Genomic DNA, 27,368 nt, shown 5'->3' on the forward strand with positions numbered 1-27,368 from the left:
AACATAGGTCCCAGTGATAGGTGAATATTAACCATACGGACATACACACACACACATGCATCCATTCACACCACTGTCATTCACCCTGTCCTATTTGGATTTCAAAGAATATAGAAAAAATATACCTCCCTGCCATTTTGTCCAAAGCACTGAGCACATGTATTGATTTCCAGGGAGCCGGCAGGCTTTGATGAAAGGAACATTAATGATTTGATTGTTGTTCTCACCGCTGTGTTGGGAATTTTTTGTGGTAGTTGGAAAAGGCTTTGTCATTGGAGGGATTACAGCTAAGACATGCCCCTCTGTCTGCTTACTCTCGGAGCCAATCTCTCAGGAAGATATTGGAAGGGATTGATTTAATGGATGCTGAAACACAGTGTCATTTCGAATGAAAACACTTGGAGGGATATTTCACTAATGATTCGGCCATGCAGGGCATTGTTTGTTTTTCTTGTAAAAAAATTCTTAGGATGTTTCCTATTTCAGTGTTCCATTCGAGAATAAATGCATATCCCAATGGAACGATTGCTATATTATGCTTTCAAAATGGGTGAATCAATCCAACGCCCCCACCTTTTCGAGTTTGGGCTTTCGCCATAATTCATTGTTACCTGGGAACAATTGCATTATAATCCCACAATGCCCCCCTCCACTTTGAAAAGGATACAAAGGCCTTATCCGAGCTAAAGACATTATTGATCACCCAAAAGCCTTTGAACGGGTAATTATCTGCCTGAGATCTGCTCAGATTAATAGTAGCCATTGTTTCCATAACATCATGATAGATGATTCCTCTTAATGTGCTTAACTTTTCAGTTTAATCCTTGGTCATTACAGACACAACATCAGCGGCTTCACAAAGTATGGGCCGAGACAAGTGGATGGACTACTGTAAATACATTTCAAAAAAATTATGGACAAAAGATTAAAAAACCAAACTAAAATGAACAGCAGGAAGTACTTTGTTTCTCGTGCTCTTAGCAGCCATTTAATTGGGGCTGTTGGGGTTGACACATTGCCTCATACAGCTCTTTGGACCCAGTGTGTGATGATGGCAGATGTAATGGTGGGAACACTAATCATGATGCAATATGTCCACCTGAGCTGAGACATGATGGACTGTAGCAGTAACACCGATTAACATTACCATACCTGTGGCAAAGTTTTTGCCCCTTTCATCACAGCCGAGGTGTCATGTTGTGAACTAATCCACAGGATTTTCATTTTGTCATCATGTAATTGCCTACGTCCTGAAGAGTGGACAATGGAATGACTTGTAATCAACTCGGCTGTCCCTCCCTTTACATGCTTGCCTCCGGCAGTGGAAAAGTAGTGAATTACTTTGATTAGTCTTCCAGCAGCCCTGTTCCACATCTGCTGATCACGTGTTTTTCCCTGTTGTTTTAGGGAAATGCATGATGCCACTGGCTACACCATACTTGAAGATAATGTAACCTCTATGTATCAATATAATCATTAGGCTTTTTTTCTAGAGAGACATGCCAAAATCTTTAGAGTTATGCATGGGTCTTCGTGAGAAGACGTAAAGGGATAGTTTGCCCAAATTACAAACTTAATATTGGGTTTCTTCCCCACTAACCAGTGTATGAACAGGGTTTTAAAGCTAATCATGCTTTGGATAACCTTCCAGGCACTGTTTGCCACAGTTAAATTGGGACAAATATTAGCATTTTTTTGTGTTATGTTACAGTAATCCAAAAGTGGGTTGGGCAATATGGTCTGAAAATCTGCAGTTTATTTAAAATTTTGGCCAGTAACAGGATAACAGTATATTTGTATTTAATTGTAAAAAAAATATATGTTAAAGAAGTAGTACAGAACTCCTAACTTATTCTTTCTAGGAATTAACTATTGGGTTTCTACTGTGCTATTTATTTCAATTATGAATTTTAGGCCACATTTTACATGTACATCACACTTTAGAATAACAGCACTAACAGATAAAGGTCTTCAGATACGTTTGCTAAATCATTTTAGCATTCATGCTTTTAACAAATATCACTGCTGCTGCATAGAACTATCCAATTCAAAGTGATATTTTTGTTCAATTTATATATATATATATATATATAAAAAATATGTCAAGGACGGCTTCTACTGTGTGACAGTAATTGCTTTCAGATAGATGTTTGCGGGGTTATTACTGTATTTCTCCAGAAAATGTGGTAATGTTTGTATGTTCACCTTTTATACCAATGTTTGCATCGTGCACATTTTAGACATAGCAATAGGCAATATTTATTTCTAATCATTTTCCGGATGTATTTGTTTTATAAGTGGCATATAGTCCCACTTGCATACAGTTTCTACTGTCCATACTGCCCCTTCTCATATCCAAAGGTTTCTCAATATGATTGTAAAGGCACTATAAATAATAGTTTTTATACTATGACCATATGGCATTTGTGAAAGTCATGGTACCAAAACTAAATATTTCCAGGCCATGTTAGATCATTTTTGAGCATTGTTGTTGAGCCTTACAATAATATAAAATGCTATCAATTTATTGTTATTATATTAGTTATTTTATTTGGAAACCGTGTCTGGGAAATACAACCAATAAATAAATTGCTGCGATACCTTGTCTACGGTTTGCAGCCGAGTGTGAAGCGGTGGGGATGAAAATCAGTACCTCCAAATCCGAGGCCATGGTCCTCAGTCGGAAAAGGGTGGCTTGCCCACTTCAGGTTGGTGGAGAGTGCCTGCCTCAAGTGGAGGAGTTTAAGTATCTAGGGGTCTTGTTCACGGGTGAGGGACGGATGGAACGGGAGATTGACAGACGGATCGGTGCAGCTTCTGCAGTAATGCAGTCGATGTATCGGTCTGTCGTGGTGAAGAAAGAGCTGAGCCGCAAGGCGAAGCTCTCGATTTACCAGTCAATCTACGTTCCTACTCTCACCAATGGTCATGAGCTTTGGGTCATGACCGAAAGGACAAGATCCCGGATACAGGCGGCCGAAATGAGCTTTCTCCGCAGGGTGGCCGGGCGATCCCTTAGAGATAGGGTGAGAAGCTCGGTCACCCGGGAGGAGCTCAGAGTAGAGCCGCTGCTCCTCCACATCGAGAGGGGTCAGCTGAGGTGGCTTGGGCATCTTTTTCGGATGCCTCCGGAACGCCTTCCTGGGAAGGTGTTCCGGTCCCGTCCCACCGGGAGGAGACCCCGGGGAAGACCTAGGACACGCTGGAGGGACTATGTCTCCCGGCTGGCCTGGGAACGCCTCTGTGTCCCCCTGGAAGAGCTAGAGGAAGTGTCTGGGGAGAGGGAAGTCTGGGCATCCCTGCTTAGACTGCTGCCCCCGCGACCCGGCCCCGGATGAAGCAGAAGAAGATGGTATGGTATGGTACCTTGTCTATACACTGCCCACAGGGTAAAAACACCATTGTGTAATTTGTGTGAACTATCCCTTTAGCCTTCTCACAAAGAGCCATGCCAAACCCTCAAGATTTTGGCAGATCTCTCGAAGAACAAATGTCTTATAACTGTATTGCTAAACGGAATAGATTATCTGTGTGTGTAGCCAGTGGTTGACTGAAACCACATAATCAGTTGATGATATACAGCTGTTGGAAGACAAGTAAATGAACTTTCCGTTTAATATCCCAGCGGCTGCTCTTACCACTGCATCTCCGCTTTGGTTTTGTATATGCTGTGCTTTGTTGAGCTGAGCCATTTTTATATATTTTCTACAAATCAACCCTCCAGCAGACCTCTAGTCCCTGCATTCTCACTACCAGCTTTGAGAGCGAGTAAGGGAAGAGGGAAAGAAGCTCTGTCTGTTTCTAGGTATATTGCACTACGTTTAGTCTTTTCTACTTTTAATAGTATTTTTGGCCAAAATACAAGAAAGGGTAATCTATGGTTGCACTCTTCAAATATTTGACACCTTTGGGCTAGGAACTGGTGCAGAAGACTTATGTATTTTTGGGGGGCGGTTGACACCTGGGTCCATTGTAATGAATGGCTGTAATTAAACTGAAAGTTGGCTTTGAATTAGCTTGAGTAAATAAGTTAAAAAAGGCAAATAAACAACCTGTTTTCCAACGCCAAAGTCATTTTCATTTTTTTATTGACACAGCTATTTATCAAAGACTTGTGAAAACACCTTGCGGTCCTCTGCTGACACGTGAATGTATGATTCAATGGTGCTCCGGCACAGCCCGACAGATGTTGCTCAGTTGGCAACCCCGCCTCTGCATTCTGTTGAAATGTGTATATTTACAGTACACACATACACAGTAATTGCCATTTTTTATTGGTACAACCATCTAGTAGGCCAAATCCCGACTCGTGTCATTAGCAATGAAACGGGTTTCTTCTGGCCAGACATTGTTCATCTGCTCTTCAGTTGTCTGGTGTTGATCAGATGACCCTTGGATCTGGTTCTTTTTGGTTTTAGCTAATGAATGTGGAACTCTGTGTGGTTAAACAGAATGCCTTAATGCTTGTCAGGCTCTTTCATATAGCCAAGTGACAGACATGACTTAGTACGTAGGAGTGATTCATTTTCCTGAACAATAAATTGGTCACTGGGTATATTGTATTCATTGGTAAATAGTGGTATGATCCAATAGTATAATTGGTAACATTAAAAATAACGGCACATTATAAATAATTTACTTTGTAAATGTCGTTTTTGTTATCCTAATGGAACCATTCAGACATGACTGTAATAAAAAATCCATTGTATTAATGTGTGTTTGCATATTAACTACTTTATTATTAACAGTTATACCAATGTCCTATTGTTTTAATGGAAAAATGAACTCTAATCTGAGTGCTTTTAAGGCAGCATAGTCCATCTGACAAAGCCTGCCATGTGTTACATTTTATATTTTAAAGCACCAACTCAAACTTAGAACTAAGAGCCTTAATTTGAACAAAAAGAAAATGGATTCGCCGGCTGTGTTTTGATAATAAGCTGAGGGATGGGTGTTGATAGATCTTACCGCTTTCAAATTCATAGACAAAGCTATGGATGTAAGGACTGGCAGTACAAGATACTGCAGTTACTGTGTAAACCATGTTTTGGGCTTTTAAGCAGTTGTTTACATTTACATTCATTACAAATGTTGACATTTCACAAGCTTATTCTTTGAGTACTGATGGACTTCAGGAGCTGAGGTTTTATCACAGGTATATATAATCCATTTAGTCCAGTTTTTTTATAAAACCGAAGGGCGTTTGGACAGAAGGGCATTTTCCGAGCTCATTCAGACTTCCCCCATTGAAGAGTGAGGGAAATGAAATATGCTCCGGTAGACATGTGGAACTGAGCAAGGAAATGCATGTAGGGTTGAATGCATAAATGAGCCGATTGCTCTAAAATTGGACAGAGTTTTACGAGGGAAGGAAAGGGATTTAGCTTGCCACTGCTTTCCAGCCCAGACCCCTCATTGAAAGGTCATGCAGAACTTCGGAAAGGCATGTGCAGTTGTCTCAAATGCATCACAACGGAGAACATGCTCCTGGCAATTACTGCATTGTCAGGAGCAGGATTAATGAAACAATATTCATCTAGTCTAATTGTAATGCTGTTTGACAACTGATATTTTATATATATATATAGTTCTGGAAAAAATTAAGAAACCACTCCGAATTTTTCTTAAATCAGCATCTCTACATGTATGGCAGCCATTCCATTCCAGTGTCTATTAAATTCCAACACGGGTACACCACATTTTACTTAATGAGGTACTGATTAGGTGATTACCTGAACCAAATCTAATTTAACGAAGAAAAGTATAAAAACCACTGCTGTGGTCATCCATATCCTCTTGCGATAGGACCAGTTGGATGGCAAAAACAGTGCAAGTAGTACCTCAAAGGTAATTTGAAGAAAAAAATAACTATTCAACATGACAAAAGAGTTGAAAAGAAAAGCTTTGAGTGAGGAAAATAAAGGTTCTATTCTGGCTTTACTGGCAGAGGGATACTGTGAGCATCAGGTTGCTTCCATCCTTAAAATTTCAAAGATGGCGGTTCATAAGAACAATGTCAAGCAACAGATATTGGGGACAACAAAGCTACAGACTGGCAGAGGGCGAAAACGGTTGTCCACTGACCGAGATGTCGGTCAACTCATTTGAATGTCACTCAACAACCATAGGATGACATCAAGTGACCTACAAAAAGAAAGACAAACAGCAGATGGAGGAAGGTCGTTATCTCTGATGAGTTACATTTTCAGCTTTGCCCAATACCTGGTCGTCTAATGGTTAGACAGAGACCTGGAGAGGCCAACAAGCCACAGTGTCTCACACCCACTGTGAAATTTGGTGGAGGATCAGTGATGATCTGGAGATGCTTCAGCAAAGCTGGCATCGGGAAGATTTGTCTTTGTGAAGGATATATGAATCAATCCAAGTACAAGGTTATCCTGGAAGAACACCTGCTTCCTTCTGCTCTGACAATTTTCCCCAACTCTGAGAATTGGTTTTTACAGCAGGACAATGCTCCATGCCACAAAGCCAGGTCAATCAAGGGGTGGATAGAGGACCACCAGATCAAGACCCTGTCATGGCCAGCCCAATCACCAGACCTTAACCCCTTTGAAAACCTCTGAAATTTGATCAAGAGGAATATGGATGGTCACAAGCCATCAAACAAAGCAGAGCTACTTGCATTTTGGTGCCAGGAGTGACATAAAGTCACCCAACAACAATGTGACAGACTGGTGGAGAGCATGCCAAGATGCATGAAAGCTGTGATTAAAAATCAGGGTTATTCCAACAAATATTGATTTCTGAACTTTTCCTAAGTTAAAACATTAGTATTTTATTGTTGAAAAATGAATATGAATTGGTTTTCTTTGCATTATTTTAGGTCTGAAAATAATGCACCTTTTTTGGGTTATTTTGACCAGTTATTTTCTACAAATAAATACTCTAAATGACAATATTTTCATTTAGAATTTGGGAGTAATGTTGTCAGTAGTTCATAGAATGAAACAAAATTATTTATTTTACTCAAACACATACGTATGAATAGTAAAACCAGAGAAACTGATAATTTTGAGAAACTGATATGAGAAACTGATCTATATATATATCAAATGTTTTATTGTTCATCTTTGTCATACATGTTTGTATTAAAGTCTATCAAGTGCAAGGGCATGTGTACCCTTCTGTTCTCAGCTGGTTGCTTATTTTATTAGAATCGCTCTGAGCTCATCTTATCTCTGGAAATATGTGACCTTCACTGACAAAGTGTGCTATTCTGTAGAGCTACTGCTGCTATCTGACACTGTCATACACTAAAAGCAAAGAAGGCCAAAGGTGGTGCTCGAAAGACTGAGAGAGGAAAGTTATAATACAAAATGTTTGCTCTCTCTTCCCAATAACACTATGTGGTAGGTTGTTTCTTACAGATCTTTTGTTGATTTGGGCCATTTGTAGTATTCTAAGAACATTCTGTGCTCCTTTGTGGCTTCGTTGGTAAGAGTATGGTGTTAGCAATGCCAGGGTAGTGGGTTGGAGGTCAATTATTCTAAAATGCATGCACTCATTGTCTGCTTTGAGACGTTTGTTCGATAAAGCGTTTGCTTCGATTAATTTAAAATGTTATAAGCATGAGAAATATTTTGACTCACCCAATGCTTCACCTCTTCTTTAGCTTCGGGACACTAAATCGGCTGACCAAAACACAACACTTCTCCACTTCCTGGCCGAAAAGTGTGAAGAGAAGTACCCAGAAATCCTGAGGTTCCCCGAAGAGCTGGAGCATGTGGACAGTGCTAGCAAAGGTAAGCCTATCTTTTATGAGAATAATTGCTCTGAGGCTGTCCTAAAGTAGGCACAATTACATGTTGAAGCATAATGCTATGCACACTCCTGAGAAATTAAATGCAGCATAGATTTCTTTCTGCATAGATTGTAAGCATGTCAAAATCACTCTTAAGTGCTAGCATTGGACCATGCAGGCAGCAAGCTATTGTTAAATGCATCACAACATATAATCCACTCCAGACAAATCTGGCTCTTGAAATTGTACACCAGTCTCACTGGAATTTTAGCATCTTGCAATTTACTTCACAACAGCAATCATTCAAGGTGTTAACAGGCACCTTTACCAATTTACTGCCGCTGTTAATTTTCTGATCTTCTTGTTTTGACCCCACTGAATTGTATGTTGTTAGTAAGTCTCTCAACATGGCCCACAGATTATTGTTCTGTCACTCTTTTTTGGCTTTATTTCATCTAAAGCTGTTGATTACAACTATGGTGTTATTTGCTTGTGTTTTCATTAAAGTACTTTGTTCACATTCTTTCCCCAGCGGTATCTTCACTAATCTAAGACAATTCTTCATAAAATAAGCCTGGTTAAGTCTAATTGTAATTGGACCATGCATTTTGCTTTGTGTCACCATTATCACATTGTTTTCACAAGTTTTCCCGGCTTGTTTTGAAGAGGCTTTAGGTTTAATGCAGTAACATTCTGATATGTACCAAGAGGCGTCTTTTTCTTCAGCCGCAACTCCTACATCCCACACTGCATGGTTTACAGAAGGCATTTTACAGTTTAATTTAGGTCTAAAGTGACCCGAGAGATTAGGAACAACAAGGTTGTGACTTAATTAAGTCTGTTGAGTCAAATGGAATGAAACATAATCTTTCTCTTAATCCTTTCTCTTAATCCTTATGTTGTATTCACTGTTCATGAGGAATATTCTTCTTACTGGGAAGAGGAAACAGGTAGATTCTATATACATGCTTCCTGGCAAAAAAGGCGTTTAATGGAGTGCATTTCAACGATCGTGGTCACATTGGATGGTAGTCATATTTGTGATGCCAGAAAGAGTGTCTTTAAACTGCTTTGCCTTATTTGCTCTGTTTGCCATTCTGGATTAGTGTTGTTCAAAAAGAGAAAAGAAGCATTCCATTATTTACCTGACACATTTGAAAGTATATCTCCCTAGGCAAACTAAATAATCTGCTTATTCTCTGGTCACTTATGCCTCATTGTGCCTTCAAATAGAATGGTTTCTCGGACCATGCTGTCATTTCGCCTGTCAATAAACTAATTCCATGCTAATTTCACCCTGAAGTGTTTGTTGGGAATCCCGAGAGGCATTTCTACTTTGTTAGTTACCTAATTGGTTATTTAATCTAATTTCCGCTAATTATGTGCTCGACTGAGGCAGCCATTGTTGTAGTGGACCATACCCAGTCTTTATTATAGATATAGAGGGATGGGTATACTGCTCGAACCGTGAAACCATTTCAACTCATTTTAGGGGCAACCAATTTGTATACATGCTTGTTGTTAAATTGGGTGAGACTGATAAGCCATTGGTTAATTCAATTATTATGGCAAAACCAGAGGAAAACACAGACTTGAGATAAATGTCAGAATGTGTATACAGCTGTTTACTTCAGTGTTTACTGTGTCTACTACACTGTATTTATGATATTGGCTTGAACTTCAGTGTCCATGGATGTTTTCCTTTTATGTTAAGGTAAGAAAATTATTCCTTTTATGTTAAGGTAAAATCCTGGAGAAATATCTCTGTAAAGGAATACTTAGGAATTTTGACAATGAAGTCTTATCTACAATATACCCTCAGATTTATACCAAAGTTCTGGATATGATTTGTGTCTTGGTCTCCAGTGTGATGGAAGTTTGAAGTAGCTTCTCAAGCCAAAGCTAACTAGTGTTTTTGAATTCCACACAGAAATAAGAGAAGTTTATATGTCTAGTTTTATACGCCTAGATTTATACCTGCCTAGATGAAGAAACCAACTTTTACAATGAAATGCTAAAAGTTGCTTTTTGTGCAGAATTCATAGCCATGCCATCTTCTTCCGCTTCATCCGGGGCTGGGTCACGGGGGCAGCAGTCTAAGCAGAGATGCCCAGACTTCCCTCTCCCTAGACACTTCCTCCAGCTCTTCCGGGGGGACACAGAGGCATTCCCAGGCCAGCCGGGAGACATAGTCCCTCCAGCGTGTCCTAGGTCTTCCCCGTAGTCTCCTCCCGGTGGGACGGGACCGGAACACCTTCCCAGGAAGGCGTTCCGGAGGCATCCGAAACAGATGCCCAAGCCACCTCAGCTGACCCCTCTCGATGTGGAGGAGCAGCGGCTCTACTCTGAGCTCCTCCAGGGTGACCGAGCTTCTCACCCTATCTCTAAGGGATCGCTCAGCCACCCTGCGGAGAAAGTTCATTTCAGCCGCCTGTATCCGGGATCTTGTCCTTTCGGTCATGACCCAAAGCTCATGACCATTGGTGAGAGTAGGAACGTAGATTGACCGGTAAATCGATTGACCTTTCTTCACCACGACAGACCGATACATCGACCGCATTACTTCAGAAGCTGCACCGATCCGTCTGTCAATCTCCCGTTCCATCCTTCCCTCACTCATGAACAAGACCCCTAGATACTTAAACTCCTCCACTTGAGGCAGGCACTCTCCACCAACCTGTAGTGGGAATGCCACCCTTTTCCGACTGAGGACCATGGCCTCGGATTTGGAGTTACTGATTCTCATCCCCACCACTTCACACTCGGCTGCAAACCGTCGCAGTGCATGCTGAAGGTCCTGGTTTGAAGGGGCCAACACGACAACATCATCCGCAAAGAGCAGAGACGAAATTGTGTGGTCCCCAAACCTGACACCCTCCGGCCCCTGGCTGCGCCTAAAAATTCTGTCCATAAAAATTACGAACAGAACGACAAAGGGCTGCCCTGCCGGAGTCCAACATGCACTGGGAACAAGTCTGACTTACTGCCGGCAATGTGGACCAAGCTCCTGCTTCGGTCGTACAGGGACCTGACAGCCCTTAGCAAAGGACCCAGGACCCCATATTCTCGAAGCACCCTCCACACGATGCCGCGAGGGACACAGTCGAATGCCTTCTCCAAATCCACAAAACACATGTGGACTGGTTGGGCAAACTCCCATGAACCCTCCAGCACCCCGTAGAGGGTATAGAGCTGGTCCAGTGTTCCACGGCCTGGACGAAAACCACACTGTTCCTCCTGAATCCGAGGTTCTACTATCGGCCGTATTCTCCTCTCCAGTACCCTGGCATAGACTTTCCCGGGGAGGCTGAGAAGTGTGATCCCCCTGTAGTTGGAACACACCCTTCGGTCCCCCTTAAAAAGAGGGACAGCCACACCGGTCTGCCATCCCAGAGGCACTGTCCCCGACCGCCACGCGATGTTGCACAGGCGTGTCAACCAAGACAGCCCCACAAGAATTCATAGCCATGGTTAAATAGGGAGGAATCTGGGAGTGGTTTACTGCCAGGAGAACCATGACTTCCCCACGGCACTACACATCCATTATCCTTAAAACAGAGGGGTTACTAAAATAGTGAATGTAGTTCATTGAGTGTTCTACAGTTTTCCTTCTTGAATAGAAACCCAAGGTTATATTCACATGTCAACAAAAGTTATCTCACTCTACTTTTCCTGGTTAATGAGTTTTAACTGAAAACACGTCTATAATAGGGTTAGCACATTGACTGGATTGTCTGTCAGACATGCTTGTTTTGATATTTGACTTGCACTTTTTGTTAAGTCTAAGCTATTTCACTAATGCTAGTTGGAATAATTGCCAGTATCCCAAATTATTCCTTTTAAAGCAAAGTATTTTGTGGGGAGAGCGACAGAAATAATGAGCTTCAACTTTTCTTTATTTTTCGTTTATTTTGTGCACACTGGTCGGCCACACTGCATTTGACTTATTTCAACTTAGCATATGAAATCATTTCAAATCATCAATAAATGTTGTCTGATTTTTATCAACTTAGCTGTGCGATTTAGAGTCACCGGACAACGTGTTGCAGAGCAATGTTTAATGTATCCCTCTTTTGTCAACTGCTTGTGATATATTTACATAAAAAAACATAACATTTTCACTTTTGGGGTCAAATTTATTAGGTCTACTCTTGTACAGGGCATGACTGCACAATCATAAAACAGCATATAACATTTTCATTAGGCCTAAAGTCCTGAGTAAAGCTCTGAAACAGGTTAGATTCCCAGATCAGGAAAGTTTTTGAAATGTTTGTCCTACACCACTCTGCTAACTTTGGTCCATAATGTGGTATGATCAATTTGCTTAATTCTTCAGAGATCATATTAAATGTCAACAAAATAATGTTGCAAGAATGCTAATCATATTTGTTTCTAACTGAACAGTTTCAGAACTATCTGAGATGGTGTCATGGCTTGTTAAAATAAAGATATGACCCATTGGTTTAATTTCTGAAGTAATGCATTTGTTCAGTTTTGACAGAAGGGCACTTCCACAGGTGCAGCTAAGAGGAATTAGACGATTAAGACACCTTCGCCAACAAGAAAAGCACTGTCACCCACTCCGACAAGAAACGCAATATAATCTTTGTTTTAAAATACATTTCTTTGTGTCTTCTCATTTTTCTCTCCCTCGAACCAACGAGAGACCTCTTTGGTCGCCAGCTCTCATGTTTTATTCCGTTGTTTTCTGAGCTTTTAAGGGCTGTTTGTGCTGCCGGAGAGGAGAGAAACAAAGCAGCTAAAATCTCAGCTGTCTAGCCTTACTAAAACTCATTTAATCAGAGAACGCTTTGAGACTCGAACACAAAGGAAGCTCTTTGGCTTGATACCAGTATGGAGGAGCTTTTACAATTGTGTAGAACAACGAGGCCCAGCTGAATAATTTACAGACTATCTTCCAGATCTTTTACAAGGCTTTTTTGGTCTCCTGTCAGGTAAATTGGTAGAAGAACATGGGAAAAGCATTGCTCCCTTAACAGGGTACACAGTTTCCCCTAACCCCAAGCAATATTTAGTTGTCATCTCTCATCCTTCTCTTTTTTTGAGCTTCTCTCCCTCCCTTCATCGCTATAGTGCATTAGATCGACTTTGTTTCCTCGTCTTCAATGAAATAACTTTTAGAGTTTGTCCTTTTTTTATTCCTTTACAACTTTCACCGTGGTAGGAGGCATGCTGGAGTCAAAGTGTGTCTTTATAGGATGCCACCACACCCTCTAACCACACGCCCATCTCCCCCATCAAGGCATCAGTTCAGCTCGACCAAGTAATGCACTGAGTGGCTCTGGGAGCGCACGTCGCTGTGTTACCCCAGTAACCCAAACTTTCCAACCTGTCTGACGAACACCAATTAGCTTAGCATTTTTGCATGATGTTAGCAGTGGCAGAAAGAAAATACATTGTTTCAAATTATGATTTGATTCATTAGGCCTTTTTTTTACTCCGTGGTGAGTAACACTACCCTCTGTTGTGGTCTGCAGCTTAGGGAGGACATACAACCTTGGCCGACCTCTTTTCCATTAGACTCCCTGAGCCGGCAAATTTTGACTTGTTGCGACGACGGCTGCTGGTGGAAACGTTGGGGGACCGTAAGCTTGAGGTCGAGAGGGTTCAAACGTTACATTAATCATACGCCTAACTCCAAAAGGGCTGGGGTCCGCACACTTAATATACCTGATTGAAAGAGCAATCAGTTCTGCCTATTTTCTCAGACAGTATTTTTCTCCTGATTGGCCACTCCAGAGGGACTTTCTCTCTCCAAGTCCCTAACCTCTACTGCTCCTCAAAGAAAGGAAACAAAGGAGGATAGAAAGAAAGAAAGGAGTGAGAGGCAGGCAGTGAATGAAGACCTGTAGCAGTGCCTTTTTGTCTGCTCCATTGCAGGCCAAGTTTCCCTTAATAATCTCATTATACCACATTTTGCCCCCTGCTTTCCCGCATGATAATTACCTGGTATTGTTTCCATATAATGTTAATGTTCTCCCTGTGTCATGACAAGTTCAAATGGAAAATAAAGATAATTGCTAATCAATGATAATTAGATCATTGTACAATCCACTCCGGTTCGAGTGCCGTACTTTGGCATTTGCTGGCAGTCATTAATGTGATTTAATAAGATGCCCTTTTAACTGTTTTCGTTTGGTTTGATTGTGTTACGTGCATTTGCAGTCTACTATCTGCATTTTGATTAATTCTTTCAAAATATCAGAAGAATCAATTTTGTGATCATCTTTAATTTATGATAAATTAAAGTTCTGATGATTCCTGTCAACGTTAATCCCGCAAGCATCTCTGAAACAAACAACAAAATGGATTCAAATCTCAGTAGCATTACATTTAGAAAACTATAGAAGCCATTGTGTTTCCATGGCTTAGCCTGGGGTATTGAGTTGTAACTTAATTACACATTCAACCCTGCTTGCTTGTGAATGCTATGCGGTAACAACATGATAGATCTGCGTGTACACTCCCAGACGGTTGACTCTCCCATTTCCTGACACACATGATTGCATTTGGTTTTACTGCTTGCCTGCCTGCCTTGTCCGTAGAGAGTAGCTGTATGGGTGTGCGTCGTTGACTCCTCCCTGAGCAGGTAGAGGACAGGGCTAACTGGAGTCTGGCCTGGCCCACACAGCTGTCCCTGCAGGAGACTAGACTCTGCTCTCTAAGGACTAAACCATCATCAAAGGCTCACCCACCTCAAGGTCATTGCTAATTAGAATCCACAGGTTCACCTAGAGAGGCACCCAGGGGCCGGGAAATCTGCTGAATCTCAAGGAGGCCCTGGGACAATGGGACTGATGGCCGTGAGGACTGACATTGTGGGGTTGTTGTTTTTGTTTGTTTTTTATTTATGTTAATTCCCTATTCCGATGCCGCTTTGTTTAGATTACGCACTAGTTTCGGCCTACAATTTAGAAGGGGATCATTTACCATAAGGTTGTGGTGTTTCAAAAAAGGGGATAGGCAGCTAAACCTCAACATAGCTCACATGTGCTGAATTGTAGCTCATCTTGGATCAAAGCAAAATAACCATGGTCTTAATATTGACCAGTACTCTCCTTTTCTGTTTGTTAAAGTTTGTCTTTCTAGCAGTTTTGAGATTACATAAGTCACTTCAGTGCCCTTTCCACATATTCCAGGTGTGCCCTCAAATACTGAACGACCTGAAGATCCATAGACATCACCCTCGATTCAGTTTTGTACTTCAATAAAAAAATGTATGCTAATCTTTTGAGGTTGTGCAACAGGTTTCTCCCACTCTTAAAATGACCTCCCGTATTCACATACCAAGTTGAAAAAAGGGTACGTACTTCATTTGTATTCATGTCGGTCCTTAGAAGAGGCACAATATTAAAATCAATCAAGTTGAGTGCACATTCCATACAGGAAATGAATGAGCATTATTGTTATACACTCTATCTGCAAGGCCACTGGCTCGATTTGTTGTGCTTAGGTATTGTGTAGTCACTCACTATGACATTAAATCTTGAGGCTGGGGCCCTTGTAATGTCTGGCAGCAATATGAATCAGGTGCTGTTTTGCATTGATTTTCCCTGTCTAATGTAGCATATTGGCCGGTTAAGGTCATAAACCTTATCTTGCAGAGCTTAATGTCCATGATGCTTAAGACACTTTTTTAACTTTTGTTAGTTCATAGAACTATGGAAAGACCCTGTATTAGTTGTGGTTTTTCAGGGGTTAACAATAATTGTGGTAAAACTTCAGTTTGGGACAGAATATGATCAGTAATTGAAAGGTTGCTAAAGTGAATAACATGTCTGGCATTGGGATTTAATTTATTTGCTGTTCTGTCATGAGCAAGGCAGTTAATCCTAATTGCTCAGTCACTGGTATACGAGAATATTTTCTCTCTTAAACCTGAAGTACAAATGTTTCTTGTATTGTTGTTCTATTAATCTGGATCATGGATGAATATCTACCAAATCAGATGGCCCCAGGCCTGCATCTAAAACCTCTGTATACGGTGTACTGCTGCTAAGGAAAAAAGTGGTTGGCTCGCAGTTTGGGCGGGAACATTTTTCCTGTACTCAGGAAGTGGTGCGTTTGACTTATCAAACAGAGGCTGAAGAAATTAAGGAAGTGACTACTTTCATTTTCAGGGTCAAGCAGCGGGAGACGCTAGCCGATTTGATAAAAAACTGAACAGGTTCAGAATGTAACGGTGCCTAATAAAATACAGTTTAGATCAAAAGAAAGCAAATCTCCTAATAAGTGAACATTGATGCAGCTGCCTATCCACAATGGATGGAACTCCGAAAAATGTTGCATTACAGTGCAACACTGATGTGGCAATTCTTCTGTTAAATAAGTTAAGTTAGCTAAAAAAGAAAAAGGAATAGTTGGTTAAAATCTAGCTACCTAGCTAACCTCACGCTGTTGTTAGTAATTGCCCTATTTGTGTTAATGTGGCTAGCTAAAAAGTCAGAGCAGACATGGCTCTAGATATTGTCTGTACATCTAACCAGCAGACAATGTTTGCTACTACTAGCAGCTTCTTATAATGTCAGCTTGCCAGCAAGGACAATGTTAGCTGCCTAGAATAACTTCATACTTTTCTTAGTAATTGGCTATAACAAATTTCTTGGCAAAATCTATTGGCCAATTTGGTTAACTAGCTGTGGACTTTCTGTGGATAAAGCCGAGCTGCCTGGTTAATTATGTAGCCGTTTGTACATGCTGTTTGCTTTGTTTACCAGCCCAGCAATTAGTACTGTAATCGGAAAACATTAACAGGGCGAGTTTAGACTAGTAGCTAGCTATTCTCACTTTTCCATATATAATAAATCAGATACATTAAATAAATGGCATGTCAATTCACCTGGGCGGAAGATTCAACTGGTCGCATATTTTTTTTAGAAGAACTGAATTAAGTGAACAGATAACGTGTGGGGATTTAAGAATGAACTGACATCACACCTGCGACAGCCGAGATTTCGGGGAAAATGATCCGAAAATATTATTGCGGAAAGATATGTAATTCAGCTTAAAATTTACATTCCAGTCACATGAACACCCATCTGCAGTTCATTCTGAAAAGCCTCCCCTTGCAATCTAGTCATTGCTTTTGTAGACAAACTAGGAGAATAAAGTCTAACCTGTTGCATCGGAACCAGCAGCATATCAGCTTCCTCAAACAACCTGCTGCAAACCTGAACCTCATTTTGATTTAGATTGATGGTGATATGAAAGAGGGTGACACCCATTTCAGACACAGTGAGATTGTTGATTAAGAACTGTGTTTTTTGGAGCTTTGCATTTGCACATGTGACCAAAGTGTACTTTTAAAATAAGGATAAAGTGTGTGTGTGTGTGTATATATATATATATATATATATATATATATATATATATATGTCACACTACCATTCAAAAGTTTGAGGTCACTTAGAAATGTCGTTGTTTTGGAAAGAAAATAGTTTTTTTTTTAAAATGCGAATTCTTGTACAATGCTGAATTTTACTCCTTTCACAGAAGAGTGCAAACTGGCTATAACCAGAATAGAAATAGAAGTGGGAGGCCCCAGTGCACAAGTGAGCAAGAGGATAAATGCATTAGATTGTGTACTTTGAGAAACAGATGCCTCATAGGTCCTCAACTGGCAGCTACATTAAATAGGACCCGCAAAACAGTGAATAGGTGACTCTGTGATGCTGGCCTTCTAGGCAGAGTTGCAAAGGAAAAGCCATGTCTCAGACAGGCCAATGAAAAGAAAAGCTTAAGACCGGCAACAGACACTGGACAGAGGAATATTGGAAATATGTTATGGACAGACATCAAAGTTTGTGTTTGATTTGGTCTGCGTCTCACAAAAGATGAACATTTGTGAGATTCAGACCAAATGAAAAGATGCTGGAGTGCTTGACACCATCTGTCAAGCATGGTGGAGGCAATGTGATGGTCTGGGGGTGATTTGGTGGTGATAAAGTGAGAGATTAGTATAGGGTAAAAGGGATCTTGAAGAAGGAATGCTATCAGTCCATTTTGCAATGCATGCCATACCCTGTGGATGGCACCCTTTGGACGGCACAGTTCCAAACTATGCAAAAAATATTTAGGGAAGCATTTGTCAGCTGGTATTTTGTCTATAATGAAGTGGCCAGCACAGTTTCCGGTTCTCAACCCTATTAACCTGTTTTGGGAGCAGCTTGACCGTATGGTATGTTAAAAGTGCCCATCAACTCAATCCAACTTTTGGGAGGTGCTTCAGGAAGTATGGGGTGAAATTACCTCAACAAATTGAAAACTAGAATTCCAAAGGTCTGCAAGGCTATAATTGCTGAAAATTGCTAATTTCATGTATGTTTTCATGGAAAACAAGGACATTTCTAAGTGACCTCAAACTTTTGAACAGCTGTATAGATTAAGGAAATGGTCCAACTTTTGTTTCCTTCAATCACTGAATTTAACTCAGCCTTTTTAAATACAGGCTTCTGTATAAGCCTGACTTTATTTTCCTTAATGCACACTCAATAAAATTTCAACAAGTGTTTAATATGCCTAAGTAAGTAGATGTTGGCAAAATATCTATTTCCCTGCCTCTTACAAAATCATTAAAGCTGTGTGTTTATATAGTCAATACTGAAAACAAGTCTTTTATCGCTTCATCCCAGCTTCTGCTTTTTTATTTGGCGAAGAAACATTTAAGCATTGCCTTCTTTCTCTGGGGATCACTTGGAGAAAAAATATTGCCCATAGTCTTTATTTTATTTTATTCAAATATATTGTTTTGCAGATTGTTTTTTCTTCCCTATGAAATCTAGTACCCAATAGTTTGATGATTACAATAAAAATGCCCCTTAAACAATTTTATTAGCTTTTTTAGGACACATTGTAGGTATTGGGGTGGCAGGGTGGCGTAGTAGTTAGAGCATCCAAAAGATTTCTAGGCTGAATACCTAAGTCCTTCCCTCAGCAAGAGAGTTAACTCAAATTGCAACAAATAAACACACCTAAATAATGCACAAACCTATGCCAAACCAAATGTAAATCTGAACAGTGTAGACCTATATTAGACCAGTGACTTAACTGCTGGAGCCATATTCATTGGAGTAAAAATGACTCTGTATATGCACAAACTACGCCGCAGCTAATTATAATATATTTGCTAAAAGTTTATGTTTTCAGGTACCTCATTGTTACATTAGCTAGGTAGGATATTTGTATGATGAATTTGGACCTGTTGTAGTTTTGTAAGAAAGTGGACTATGATTTTAATTTGTGAAGAAAAGGATTCAGGGAATGATTTTTCTATTGATCTGACAGTTTTCAATTGATCTGCTCTTATATAACATTTGTAGAATCAGGACAGTACGGGAAAATATATTTACAGGACAGGAATTCCATTGCAACCTCTACCAGGAAACACTGTCCAGCACACATGCATTTGCGGAGGAGCAAATTTTGCAGACAAAGAACATGATTGAACATTTACCTTGTTCATTTGTAGTTAGCATGCAGTCACATCATAAAATGCTAAAACTTTGATGTTGTTTCTACAATTAGTGCTGCGTTAGTAACAAAGCGTTACTTAATATCATATGTTGATATAATCATGTTCCCTTGCATTCACTTCTATTGCACCTTGGTACTTGCAAATATCCTTGCCATTTGATTTATCATAGTAGTAGGAGGCTGCAGCGGTCTAAATGGTCAGATCAATACAAGTGAGGGAGAAGTCAAGATGATGCTTACATGAAACAAGTCAGTATAGATGAACAGTGATTGCTGAATTACAGCTCTATTCAGTGCTTGGCTTGGGATGAAGAAGGTACAACAGCTGTCTATTTCCAAGTTGGTACATGAGACCTGGGTGTGTCACTGCCTTTTCCTCACAACAGACTGCAATGTTAGGCTACTGTAGAAAAAAAAGAAAAAAGCTATATAATCATATCAGGCCGTATATCGGAAGAACTGCAGGGTGTGCAGACATTTGATCCAGCTATGAATCATACCTCAGTTACTTGAAGTTTAGGCTACAATGTGTTTAAAGCTGGGGCCCGACAGACGCCTGTACACCAACTTGCTCTCCTGGCTGACCAGACACGTGTGATAGAGAATAAAGCCAAAAACCTTAGTTCTGAGTGTTAATACACAGTATCATGGTTATCTGTTCCTAAGTCATTGTTACCTTTTCAGGACTATGTGGAGAGAATAAGAGGGGAGGGGCCTCTGTTAGAGAGATAAGTAATGTGGGGATGGTTCTGACAACTTGAAATAGAGCATATTTATTTAGCATGCGTTTTACTCAGACTAGTGTAAAATGGTCAAACACAAAGTCAGTGCCCATTCTCCATTGCTCCATGTTCTTTTCACTTTGAGCAACTTTTTTTCAATCTGGGCGGTGTGGTGTTTTAAAGCGGAGCTGGTAGACTATGCGCTTCCACATACATTAGAACTGTTAGTAAAGCATTTTGGACATTGCTGTCTTTCCATGCAGATCAGCTCAACTTACAGTATGCTGCTCTCTTTACACACAGGCAAACTAGTCATTTTAGTTATATAGATAATGGAGCACTTAATTGAGTGACGTGAGAATGGTTTTTGATGGCACCCAAAAATTACTACTCGAGGCTATGTGTTTCATCCAAGATTTATGGTGCCCTTATTTTTATGACTGATGCTTTAATAAGTAGCCATTTCCTCATCTTTTAGTGTCTTCATTTGTCTGATTGCTCTTTTCCCTAAGCTGCCACAAAAGACATCCATTAGTGTGTAATCAACTAGCAGCTCTGCTAGTTTGTTGCTATGTATATCTACAGTAAAGTCTTTAATTTCATGTTGGACTGGTCTCCTGGAAAAGTGTTATTGCACACAGTGCTCTAAACTATGTGCTGCATTTGGCTTATAGACTAGGGACATCTTTAGTGAGGGCTGCCCTAACTGTACTCTGATCTCTCTGTTCATACAAGCACTTGTTAGATCCTCCAGCTAAATCCTAAAGCTAAAATGGAATGCAGGTGAAATTTGTAAATACCTTGAATGAGGAGATGCATTACTCAAATCCCACCTCGGAGTACTGAACAACCTTTAATTTAGTGCTCTCAACAAAAATACTTCAGGACTGATTTACTAAATATTTAACTGGAAGACCAAGTCCTCATGGATATCATCTAATAACATTTCTTCTTGTTCATTAAACCTATTTTTATTCAGTGCTTGTTAAATTTCATTTTGACAATCACAATATCACACAAGAAAATGTTGGACAACTGTTATCCAGAGAACCAAGGCAATTCTTCTGACAGAGAAGGAAACGTTGTATTCCTTGTTTGATAGACAGTGTGGGCACAAAATGGTGTGCCCACACCCACACACTGTCTGGCCCCAACATTGGTTCTGCCAGCCCGTGCCGAGTGGACTGCTGTGGGAATAGAGTGCACCGCCACCGCGTTTCTGTTCACCACACAGCTGCTTCGAGCTCTGAGATGATAATTAAAGATTCATGATTTCCCAAGGGTAGATCCAGTGCAGGGAAGATCAGGAGTTCATCCCTTTGCATCGGCCGAAGGCACATACAGACCCACACACACCGAAAATATATACGTTCTTAGTTAAACTTGAAATGGGGTCAGGTTGAACATTGCTATCGGCACTCTCTCTTCCAGGTTTGATACAGGATGTCGGAATCACATTCCAAAGGAGATTCACCTGGCACTTATCTCCGCTGGGATACCTTTCATTACCTCGCTGACATATTTGAATGGCTCCTCTAAACACTTTGATTTATTTTAAGTATTTTGCCTTGAATTGCACTTCGATGGACCTTGATTTCTGATAAATATTACCTAATTTTGTTGACGAATGATTGAGGCACATAAACAACATTTCCCGTGGAGATTTCCTGACCTCCATTTTCTGCCTAAAATAGTTTTTTGTGGCACACGATTGGATAGTGATCCTAGTCATTTGAAATTGTAGTCTTTACACCATTATTTTCTTACCCCTCACCTTGCAGTACTAGTGGTGGAAAAGCCTTGAGAATAATGTCATTGGCCAATTTGCCTTGTTAAATCTCCCTCAGACATGAATCTGCGGGCCCTGACAATGAGAGCCAAGCCTGTGTGGTGAGTCCACTCAATCAGCGGTCGCGCTGACGATCCGTCTTGACAATCCGGGAAAAAGAGGAAATATGACACAAATGTTCTCATAAATCTATTTAGTATAAGGCATAGCCAAGGGCAAAGTAGTTTTGGAGCCTGGGAGAGGGAAAATGGACTGAGAGGGAGGGAGGGAAAAGAAGTTGAACTGTGAGGATATTAATACCATTGTGAATATATCTATTATCCACATTCATGTCCAAAGCTCTGCGGCAAAATAAAGCATTGCCCAAACTCTCAGCACTACTTTGCTTTGGGCAATATTACGTCGACAAAATGCCTTTCTGCATGGTGTGGAACACAAAGACGATCATTTGTCTTTAGGTTCTGAATGGAATTGGAGTGAAATTGTGGGGTTGGACGATCCAGCCGAAGGGCCCTGTCTGTAGTTGGCCGTACAGAACTAAGAAAAAGATGGACGTAATTCAAAGCTTTGAGTCAGACAAAGCACCCTTCTCAGTGGCAGATCAATGTGTTCACCAGCATGTCTTTTGGATTGTCTGTTACTTCTCTCCATTTTTACAAGTGATTTGCCACTTTTCTTAGAAGATGCTGGAATTGTGATTCATGGTGATGATTCCACTCATCCTGTCAGCACCCACAGCCAGCGAGCTGACTGGGACGTTTAATGAAGAGTTGTAGTCACTATCAGAATGAGTGAGCAATGACAAACTTGTCCTGGAATGTTCTTTAACTAAAAGCACTGGATTTGGTTCAGAACATTCTGGATGAAATACCCACTTGAGAGATGGATTAAGGGTATGGCCATTGAGAGGTTTTTGTAGGCTAAATTTCAGTTGTAGCTGTGAAGTCATATTGACAAATGGGTTAAGTTGCCAAGAATTATGTCTACTTGAGAACCATGTTCCACGTTTTTGACTCCAGATCAATTGTAGTGGTTATTCAGGCTGTGGTCTTGTCCCATCTCCAGTACTATCCAGTGGAATGCGCTAACAGACACACACTCTCAAACTTAACACACACAAACTAGACACAAGGTTTTATTTGTTGTGTTTAACATTTGTGGGAAAGTTCTGGTCTATCAATGTATCATTGTTTTGTTATTTCTCGTGTTCTCTGTGGACATCAAGAAAAGTAGCAGCTGCTTCAGCAGAAACTAATGGGGATCGAAATAAATAAACAAACATTAAGAAGAACGTTGACATTGCTCATTTGTATTCAGGGTCACATTGTGTTCTTGACTATTTCTTTTTTTCCCGTTATCATCCGGAGTTAACAGACAGCACCGTACCATGGCAGCAAATTATTAAAATTAGACTGACACTGAAAAATGCACCTCCATCATACCTTCTTCATTACACAAACATATCTTGTCAACATATTTGAGCTTTTCAACTTTTTTTTAAGTAACAGATATTTTTTCTTTCCATCTGTTTACTTTAACTCTTTCTGCTTATTTTCCATTTCCCCTACAACTTCAACTGTCTGTGGCATGTTCTACTTTTGCCCTGACATTTTCCAGCTGTCACACCTGAGTAGTACCTTCTCCTTTCAGATCAATCCATGGAGATGTGCCCTATATTCTACTCTACATTTTTCATCCCCCACCCAAAGATAAAAAAAGTAATTATCATGTTCCTTATCGCTGCTTCACATACATGCATGAGGAATACAGCTGCATTAAGAGGCTCTGGGCACCACTTCCTGAGGTCTCGGCAGCAATGGGAGATTTCAGAAGTCGAAATAAGAAGCAAATGGGGGGGGGGGCATAGCCTGCCACCATTTAAAAGGAGACATACGACCGCAAATAATTATTTGACATTCAGTAGTCACTCTGCCCAAAGTAAGGGCTGGCTGAAAGTAACAGGGCAGGCTGGAAAGTTTGGGGTTACTTTTGTTTTTTACATCCATGTGCACACAGATTTTGTATTCTAGCTGGACCTATTCAGATGTCTCTGAGAGACTGTGTTTGAAAAATAGACATATTTGGGACATACCATAGGGATTTATTTGTTTATTTTCCGAAAGAACATCTAGACATGATGTACTTTTGGCTTTGTTGTGCCCCAGTATCTCTCCACAAGAGTGTTTGTGAGAAGGCTAAGCTTGTGGACCATAGCTGACAGCTCATGCCGAGCTGTCAAAATGTACTAATCCACTTGGCCCTGTAGTAAGCCTTCAGTTTAAAAAAAAAATATATATATATATATTCTTAAAATATAGACACATTACTGTAATGAAGAGATCATTCCTTGCCAATTATATTGGGGCGTGGTGAAGCGCGTCTGCTATCTATAGAACATTGGCTCAATATGACTGGTCAACAGAACCGTATAAAAAATCACATTACTTTTGGACATGCTGTAATTTGCGAACCTGATAATGGTCTGAATAGGTGGATTTGTGCAGTTTATATTAACCTGATCAGAATCTATTTGAGGTCATCTACACTGTTAAAACCATAGTGGCTTGTTGCCATCTTGGCATTCAAGTAAATGCTGCCTTGTATTTCATTTGTATTCTTTATTTTTTTATTTGTAAAATTTTTGTGGGGGGGGTGTTTTTGATGTCAGTTTGAAAGTAATGTCCTTATAAATAGACAGAGCCAAATCCCTCTGATGTATCTTCCAGTGACCTGTTAATAATAACTCCTGCACTCCATTAGAATGGTTCATCTGCAAATTGGTTCCCTGGGATGTGGTGGGTATTTTGGAGAAGTTGAGAGTAGACACAAACACACACACTTTGTTTTGCACCAACTGCACCTTCTACCAGAACGAAACAGAAATAAAAGTATTGAGAGGAAAAAATTATATAAAACCAATGGCAATGACCCGATGTCAAACTCCTAAATGAGATTGGACAATAAAATTGGTCCTTTGAATTCTAAAAACAGGCATATGTTGTTAAGTCTTATGAACTCTTGAAAGAATAGACCTTGGGCTAAAAGCGACCCTAATCAAATCGAGTCCGGAATAATAGTGGAGGCGTCCCTGCGTTACTGTAGCAACAAAAATGCTTCCGCCCCCTCAGTCAGATTGTTTCTTTGAAAAATTAAACAAGGGCTGGTATTATTGTGGTTAGAGCACCTGGCCAGTAAACACAGCTGGTTCAAATCCCAGAGTCGACAAGATTAATATTATGTTGATGTGCCCTTGTACAAAACACAATGTTGTAGCCGTATTTCACTTTTAATCAGAGGATCTGCAAATTAGCTCTGAGTGAAAAACTGTAAAGAGAATTACTTTAAATGGGACCCAATACAGTGATCTTCCAAACCGATGGTTTTGATGACTATCCCTGACCCAAACGTCCTCCCTGCAAAAAAACTACACACACTGTACAATAGTGGTGGAAGTCAAATGCAATGTAATAGTGGAAGTTATTGCTTTTGAGAAGATTGCATATTTGGACCAATGTGGTCAAATGGTCATTTTGAAATGTTGCCTTTGAGAATCTTATTGAGAGGGATGTTTGGCATGCCTAAAGTGGTCCAATGTATGAACAGCACTGTTTCATTCCCTCCCCTGCCTACAGCTGCATATCTCCCGAAAAGGAAAAACATATGCTCATTATAAAAAGTGACTGATTTTGAGTAAAACATCACCCCTTCTGTCTGTCATGTCTCTGACTATATTTACTCTGAGAGATATTATTATATATATTGATATATTTATTCACCCTCAGGCTGCCCAACCTTGTTGCAACCCTGTAATGTAGCCTTTCTATCCAACGCTAATCTAGCTCACATTATTCTAATAATTACCTGAATAAAAAGCTGAATCGGGTTACTGACAACTGAGATTGGAGAGTGCAACGCAATAATGGCAACTCAATAATAATAATTGTTACTATAGTACTTTTTTTCCAAAAAGGACTCTAGATAGGGTTGGCTCCAACCTGAACTGCTCACGTCTGATGTTTCATTGCCTTTACTCTCCAATGACATTGAGCTATATTAGAATGGCCAGGTGTGAAGAATGACCTTTCTCTTACCCAGTTTTCTCAACGCCTTAAATAATGAGTCTTCTGTGACTGTATATTATTTACAATAAGCTTGGATATCACGTGGTTGGGAATCACCTTGTGAGAGGTGACCTGATTTAAAAAGGTTAATTATATCTTTACCTGCTCAAGTGGACTGCCTGTCGAAATGAGAGGATGTGCATGCGCAAGCGTGTTTTAGTGAGCTTGCGCATCAGCTAGTGTCAGCTAGTGTTGCATCAACGTCTAGACTTCAGTCAGACTCGCATTCAAAAGCTTTTCTTGTTTGAGACCTCATTATTTATACATCAAATGAATTTGACAAAGGCTACTTGTGTTGGCATCGGGCTCCTGGTGTATACAATCTGACAGCCTGCCAGTCTTGAGACCCAGATTTCCATTTGATTTGACTGGATGTAGTGCGGTACAGACTGATACCCATTTAAACTGTGGCTCAAGATGCAAGGTAGAAAACCCCAAAAACCAATGCAGTGTTCTACACTAAAACAACATGTCAAACCCATCAAAATCTAAAGATCATACACACTTAATGTCCGCTTTCATTTGTCGAATGTTACAATTTACCATACATTTTGTATTCTGTGTAATCGCCCATTAGTGATCTTGCCAGTGACCTTAGTACACAACGATTAAGTGACTTCATAACAGTCGAAGATGGAGAGGAGCACTTCCCTCACCTTTTTGGGAGGCTTATGTCTAAGACTGATTCTCCAGAGCAGGGCGTCCTGTCGAGAATGCAAGACCCGGCTGGAGAGAATGGACAGTCTGTCACGGGGAATATCACGCGCAGGATATAGACCTGTCCGACTTCACCAGCCACAAATGAGTGATGGGCTCTCCTGAGCTCTTTTTTCATCTTCTTTTACCTCATGGTAGATGGGCAGCAGTGTTGGGAAACAAGAGACCTCTCTCCCTCCTTTTTTCTCTCTCTCTCATCCCTTCTCCTCCCATCACGCCATTGTGTATGGATGTAGACTGAGATGGACACATGCAGAGAATCGGGCCGCCCTGGTTTGCATGGGGCTCCAGTCTCTGACAGACGATTTCGATGAGAGTTGACAATGGGGCCAGGAATGAGAATAATGCTGTTTGCCAGGCTAGAAATACGGCCTGTCACAGTCGACCACTTGCCATGCCAGGAGTGTTCGACAGGCCGAGGTGGACAGGGAAGATCTATTTAAAAATGTATTTATGTGACTTTCTCCCCTTAGTACTCACTGACAACGTACGGAACCCTACAGGCTAACGGATTCAAACACCTTCTCAGGTAATGATTGCCTGATTTAATGGGGTTTGGAATGGTCTCTAAAGTGACCTGTATGCCGCAGTACATTTGTTCAAGAATAATTGTTTGGACTACGATTTCTCTAAGAGTAGATTTCCCACCATGCTCTTGATGGGTGTGTGTGTGTGTGTTTGTGTATGTGTCTGTCTCTTTCTCTGTGTGTGTGTGCGCGCGCCAGAAACAAGTCAAAAGCTGTCAAATTCTGCCAGGTTTGGAA

The 27,368-nt window shown here is 40.5% G+C and overlaps 1 protein-coding gene across 1 annotated transcript in view; it reads left to right on the forward strand.

The window, feature by feature from the left end:
- Positions 1-27,368, forward strand: part of diaph2 (diaphanous-related formin 2) — a 529,613-nt gene that overhangs the window by 359,034 nt on the left and 143,211 nt on the right. The window contains exon 23 of the mRNA XM_034291816.1: positions 7,634-7,763. Coding sequence (XP_034147707.1) covers positions 7,634-7,763 — 130 coding nt within the window. The remainder of the gene's footprint in view (positions 1-7,633; positions 7,764-27,368) is intronic.

The sequence above is a fragment of the Esox lucius genome, chromosome 4 (assembly GCF_011004845.1).
Source record: "Esox lucius isolate fEsoLuc1 chromosome 4, fEsoLuc1.pri, whole genome shotgun sequence".
Taxonomy (NCBI): Eukaryota; Metazoa; Chordata; class Actinopteri; order Esociformes; family Esocidae; genus Esox; species Esox lucius.